This window comes from Oryzias melastigma, linkage group LG23 (genome assembly GCF_002922805.2).
Source record: "Oryzias melastigma strain HK-1 linkage group LG23, ASM292280v2, whole genome shotgun sequence".
Taxonomy (NCBI): domain Eukaryota; kingdom Metazoa; phylum Chordata; class Actinopteri; order Beloniformes; family Adrianichthyidae; genus Oryzias; species Oryzias melastigma.
This window is the reverse complement of record NC_050534.1, coordinates 10,164,996-10,171,204: the sequence shown is the minus strand read 5'-3', so window position 1 is coordinate 10,171,204 and position 6,209 is coordinate 10,164,996. Positions and strand designations below refer to the sequence as shown.

Sequence of the window (6,209 nt, the reverse complement as noted above, 5' to 3'; positions counted from 1 at the left end):
CTCAGATTCTCCCATGTATTTGACTAACTTTGTTCATTTACCTAAATGGACAGTAAATTAGGGATATCTTGAAAAACTCAGGGGATTTCGAAGCACAGATTTTGTATTTTCCACATATCGGTCTCACTGTGTACAATGGGTTTTACTTATTAGGATTAAAACATAATGCTTTTCCTTTTTGCTCTTTTATTTCACGGTCTAAATTTAATAAATGCATTTAAAAATCATTTTAATTACTATAAAATAATGCCTTTCAATATAAAAATGAATACTACACATGGAGGCACATATTTGGGTCAACCACACTTTGAGCAGAACAACTGAACCAAAATGGTCACCGTGGAGCAGCGGTGCAACAGCAACTCGTTGAAATGTGATCGGATGAATGCAAGCTCATGAAGACAACTTTAAAGGTGATACACATTAATCCTTACTCTGTTTATAAAGACTTATCATAACCAACGTCTCATCAGTTGCAGCCATGCAGCATGCCTCTATTGTACCAAAGCAGTATCTGATGTTGACTTTCAAAGTTGGTCTGCAAAATATAAAGTTTGATTAAGTCAAATATCCCAAAAAGGATTGTATAGCATAAAACCTCCATTCTTATAAGTTTTATGTTGAATATCTGTCTATCCATTTGTCTTTCTGTCCAATCATCCTTTTTTTCACATATTTTATTGATATTTTTTACTGTATTTTTTTGTAGAGGGATTTTTGTGTGTTTTTCGTTAGCCTATCTATCTGTCTGTCTGTCTGTCTGTCTGTCTGTTTGTTTGTTTGTTTGTTTGTTTGTTTGTTTTTATTTAATTGGTTAATTGTGGGTTTTTGCAGACCAACCACATTTGGAGGAACTATCACTGTATTTAGGGGGCACTCTCCCCCGTTCCCATGTCTATATCCGGGCCTACCATTACCCGTTTTATCATATGTGGTTTATATTTAATCTATTTCATTTTATATTTTAAATTATTGCAATTTTTCTTGACGTTTGAGGGGGGAAGCCAATCGAGTTCACACTTGTTCTTCAATGATTGTCAAAGTTTTTTTTTAGAGTCTGTTTTTGCTCAGACTGACTACAATAATCATAGATGTAACATTAAAAAAAATACTCTCAAAGTTGGACTTTCAAACAAGATTGGGAAGAAATAAATAATGAATGATCAATTATAGCTTATCAATGACTGATTGACTTATTTGGGTGTTTTTTGTGAGGTCTGACGGGTTTTTAAATGACTTTTAGGCTGAAAACCCGAAGCTCTATCTGGCAACACTGATTCGGACACAACCTTTACTTTATGTTCGTCAGCAGAGGCGAGAAGACAATGAAATACTATTTCATTTCATACAATACAATCACAATAAATAAAACTATTGCAGCTTTCCACAAAATATTCCGTTTTCTCTAGGGAAAGTCTCGACAACAACAACTTAGAGTTTGCTTATATTCCTGGAGGGCGGTGTTTAATATTCCAATCTACTTCTAGCAAACGTAGGAAAAAAGAGGTAACACTTTTAGGCGAGGTTATTAAAACAAATATCGTCAGTTAAAATACTGTTATAAAAAGCTAAATTAAACGATACCACAACAGTTATAACCGATTTCCGGCGTACGCTGGACAATGATTTCAACGGACCCTCGCCCAACAGCCAATCGGATTTATTTCAGTCCTTTCACTACTTCCGGGTTGCTCATGTGACTTTCTGTTTTGACAGTACGCTAAAGGTTGGTTGTTTTTAAGTTTTCTAGCTCGTTTAATTTAACATTTAAAAAATAAATATACACGTACATGGTGCATTTTATATTATTAGCCCATTTTTAGTATTCTTGTCCGCTAAATTAGTTAAGAAATGAAGTGACTTTGTCTTTTTGCGTTTGTTTACACATCCATCTGCAGTCATGTCGAGCAGGTACCGCATCGTAGTGGAGGGAGAAGCTTCTGAAACAGACTCTGATGATGAAGTTTACATCACCTCTTTACCTTCTGGACAAACAGCCAGAGCAAAGGTAGATCTGCTGCTCTGTCTGCTCTGCCACCAGTCTCAAATGCATGTTTAACTGGATATTCGTGACTCTAAGGTTCCAGGAGAAGCCTCTGAGACCGACAGTGAGGGCGAACCGCAGCAGGCAGCCCAGCATCCTGCAGCGGGACAGGAAAGCGCCCAGATCCTGAAGAAGGACCTGCCTCCCCTCATTGTGGTCAGAGATCACCTGGATATTCAGTCTGTAGTGGAAGACAGGCCAAGCCCCGCCCCCAGGTCACATGGTAAGAACCAAACCCATCAGAGCTTTGAAAGGTTCACTAAAGAAGGTAAAAAAAAAACTCAGGTTTAGAAATTTAATGAATTATTAAAAATACAAACACTAATTAAGTAATAACACTATGAGAAAAAAAGTCGTAATTGTACGAAAATAAAGTAAACATTTACGAGACATAAAGGGTTCATTTTATCAGAAGAAAGTTGGTATTAGAAGTCATAATTTTATAAGAATAATGTCGGGATGTGAAAAAAGTCTTGATTTTATGAGAGTAAAGCTGTGAAATTATGAGGAAAAAGTTGTATTTTATTAGGAAGAAGGCCGACACAAGAAAAAAGATGTAATTTTAGAAGAATAAATGCATAATGAACTGAGGAAAAATCATATTTTATGATAATAGTCTTAAAATTATAAGAAAAAAAGCTGTAATTTTAGGGCAATAAAGTCATAAAATTACAAAAAAAAGCTGTAATTTTGTAACAGTAAAGTTGTAAAGTTATAAAAAAAAATCTTAATTTGGGGAGAACAGTCATAAAATAATGAAGAAAAGAGTCTTAATTTTCTGAGAAGTATGAGAAAAAAGCTGTAATTTTATGAAAATAAAAAAGTAACCTTAGGAGGAAAATTGTACTTTTATTGAAAGACAGAAAAAAGCAGTATTTTAGAAGAATAAATGTATAATTTTATGTAGAAAAAGTCATAATTTTATAATAAAGTCTTAAATTATGAGGGGAAAAAAGTTGTAATTTTATGAGAAGAAAGTCAGTATGAGGAAAAAAGTCTATATTTTTAGGACAATAAAGATGTAAAATTATGAGGAAAAAAAAGTAATAATTATATGAAAAAAGTAAGTTCATTTATGAGAAAAAAATCATTTTAGGAGAATGAAGTCGTAAAATTATGTAGAAAAAAGTCAGGATTTTATTAGAAAAAAGTTGTACTTTTATTGAAAGTCAGTCTAAGAAAAAAAACTATAATTTTTAGAAGAATAAATGTATAATTTTATGATAATAAATCCTTAAATTATGAGGGAAAAAATAGTTGTACTTTTAGGATAGTAAAGAAGTAAACTTATGAGAAAACGTAAGTAAGTTAGTATTATACGTTAGTAAATTTATTAGGGAAAATTAGAAGAAAGTTGTAAAAATATAAGGAAAAAATTGATAATTTTCTGAGAAAATTGTAATTGTAATTATAAAAGAAGTAAATTTAGTAAGAAAAAAGTTTTGCATTTAAGAGAAGACACATTTGAGAAAAAAAATTTATGAGCATAATGTAGTAGAATTATGAGTAAAATAGTTCAAATTTTACAATCATAGATTTATACGTTTTAATTTGAAGATTTCTGAGATTAAAGTTTTACATTAGACATAAAATACATTGTAAGTAGTTCCTTTTGCTCAGGTTTTATAAATAAGGGAATATTGATTCACATTGATTCATTATAACTATCATTTTATTTAAAAAAATAATACACAGGAACCTGGGCCTCTTCAGAGGAAGATTCTTGATCCACATAGAGTGGATTTCTTATGGCGTCAACGTAACAACTGTATTGATGGATTTAATGTAATGCGGATGGAGGCATGTACAATCAATTTTATTTTCGAGAAAGCTTGGCTTTTCCCTTGTAAAATTATGGAATTTTTTCACAAAATTTTATTTTATTATAATTATTATTTTATTTAAGTTTAATTTTTGTGAAATTACACTTTTTTTCTCTGAATTTTGCAACTGCATTTTTGTAAAATTGCTGCTTTTTCCATGTAATTTACTTTTTATCATAAATTTACGACTTTCTTCTTGTAAAATGAATGTTTTTTTTATTTTTATGGTGTCACTAACACTTAATTTGATATAAAAACAGTCTATTTTCTGACGGTGCAAAGTACAAAAAGCACTATAGAAAAGTAGTCCATAGAATCTCTCTACAGCAGAATAATCCTGTCAGGGTTCCTCACACTCGTTTGTGTCTTCCAGGGGACAGTCTGTTACAGCAGAAGCTGCAGGAGTCCAACAGCCGACTGTATTCTGATGTGGGACAAACGGTCTGCCATGTTTACAGCAGCGCCAACAAGGAGGTTGGCCGTTTTAATCCTCATACTAGATGAGATCTGAGTATCTAAGCCAAAATACTCAATTCACTCTTTTTAGATTCACTAATTTATTATTTGATCTGATTTAAAATTCAATTAAATGAAGATCAGTTTGAGATATTAGTTTTAAGTCTGTATTTTCTGCCATTAGTCTCATACTTTTCTATTGCTTGTCTTCGTGAACAGATACGAAGTGCAACCACTCAGCTGAACGCCTCCCAGGGCGCCATCATCAACGCCTCCCACAGCATCAGGTTGATCCTGGATGACCTCCGCGCCGTGTCCGAGAAGATTGACATCATCACAAGCTGTCAGATCCTGTCTGACATTAACATAAACGTTCCCAACAGTTTAAACGCTCCTGTGCCTTAAAGAAATTTAGAGCATTTATAATGTTTTAATATGTATTTGATTCAAAGCAGAAATATGAGCATTTATAGCTAATAGGTACTTTTTTGTTGGCAAATATAAGGAGAGTTTTGCTGATAGAGGACCAGAAGTAAAGTTTTATTTATGCTATAATACCTAATTCTATGTGCAGATTCTGAAGAGTATTAGTGGATTATGCATTTGTTTGTTTTAGCCCTCTGTGTTGTACAGTACTTACATTTAACTCTGTGGTTAAATTTGACATAAATCTGAAGTTAAAATATAGATTTTTTTTTGTGTGTGTGTTTTTTATGTAAATTTCTGCTTTTTGAGCTTTTTCTTATACATAACAGAAATAAAAGGAACTATTTAAATCACAAAAGGTACTCAGAGTAACCTTTATTGTTTGTGACCAAAAAAATATTTAAAAGAATGAATTTTTAATGATAATTTGGAATATTTAGTGGTATGTCCATACTTTTTAACCTGTATTCTACATTTTTTTTCTCTACTGCACAATTTGCTCTATTAATTTATCAGTAAAATAGTTTTAGGCAAAAATTTAAGATTCTTCTTTTTTTTTAATAGATATATTTCATTATGTTACACAATAATTCCACAATGACCACCAAACTGTCCAGAACACTTGACTCCAGATGGTAAATTGTGTCATTTTTTAATGCAAAAATTCAGATCAAACACATTTATGTTTTCAACAAAGGTAAAATAAAAATGTACAAATACAAAGTTAAAACAATGTTCCAAAAAAAAAAAAAAAGGCGAAGCTCCACTTAACTACATACAATGTTCTAAGATCTATTCCACAATTAGATGTCATAACTCATGCTATGTTTGCTTTAAACTAAAAGTGATAATAATACATTTTTTTGAAACCTTTATGTAAAATTCTGAATAAAACTACTTATGGAAGGGTCATTTCTACATCAATGTTAGCAGCCGATGTGATCAGCAAACTGGTGAGTTCAAAGATTTGGTCTCTTCTGCACTATAAGGTCACACTTAAAAGCCTTTTTTTAATTAAAAGACAACAATGTGCCTTATATATTGATGAATCCTGGTTGTGTATTCTGATGCCAGCTCTTGTGTTATCCTAGGCATGTTTGTATTTAAAGTTGGGTCATCTGGACCCCACAAGACAGCGTGCTGAACTTACCATGAATACAGTAATATGGCTATGAAGTAGCGGCGTCAGACGGTTCTTTTACGTGTTACTAACGAGGTGCTGTGAATACGCGAATGTGGCTAATAAGTAGCGGTGTCTGTGGATTTTTTTTTACGTGTTACTAGCAAGGTACTGTGGATACGGCTAACAAGTAGCAGCGTCAGACGTTTTTTTTCTGTGTTACTAACAAGATACTGTGAATATGTGAATGTGGCTAACAAGTAGCAGTGTCAAACGTTTTTTTTCTGTGTTACTAACAAGATACTGTGAATATGTGAATGTGGCTAACAAGTAGCAGTGT

At 32.4% G+C, this 6,209-nt stretch overlaps 1 protein-coding gene across 2 annotated transcripts; it reads left to right on the top strand.

Moving 5' to 3' along the window:
- Window positions 1–1,231: 1,231 nt before the first annotated feature.
- bloc1s3 (biogenesis of lysosomal organelles complex-1, subunit 3) lies at window positions 1,232–5,017 on the top strand. Of its 2 annotated transcripts, XM_024282623.2 has the most exons (5): window positions 1,232–1,726; window positions 1,899–2,008; window positions 2,081–2,267; window positions 4,241–4,341; window positions 4,543–5,017. In XM_024282623.2, exons 2-5 carry the CDS (start codon window positions 1,901–1,903, stop codon window positions 4,726–4,728), a joined length of 582 nt encoding a protein of 193 aa, XP_024138391.1. In that variant the 5' UTR covers window positions 1,232–1,726; window positions 1,899–1,900; the 3' UTR covers window positions 4,729–5,017. The 2 variants fall into 2 exon arrangements, with proteins under 2 accessions (XP_024138391.1, XP_024138399.1); XM_024282631.2 differs by lacking the exon at window positions 1,232–1,726 and having other exon boundaries at window positions 1,775–2,008.
- The last annotated feature ends 1,192 nt before the right edge of the window (window positions 5,018–6,209 follow it).

What these genes read in the sequence shown, in the direction of transcription:
- bloc1s3 (XM_024282623.2), top strand. Translation starts at nt 1,901, where the DNA reads ATGTCGAGCAGGTACCGCATCGTAGTGGAGGGAGAAGCTTCTGAAACA. An exon ending in CCCCGCCCCCAGGTCACATG is followed by an intron (nt 2,268 to 4,240) that starts GTAAGAACCAAA and finishes TGTGTCTTCCAG; the next exon opens with GGGACAGTCTGTTACAGCAG. An exon ending in ACAGCAGCGCCAACAAGGAG is followed by an intron (nt 4,342 to 4,542) that starts GTTGGCCGTTTT and finishes CTTCGTGAACAG; the next exon opens with ATACGAAGTGCAACCACTCA.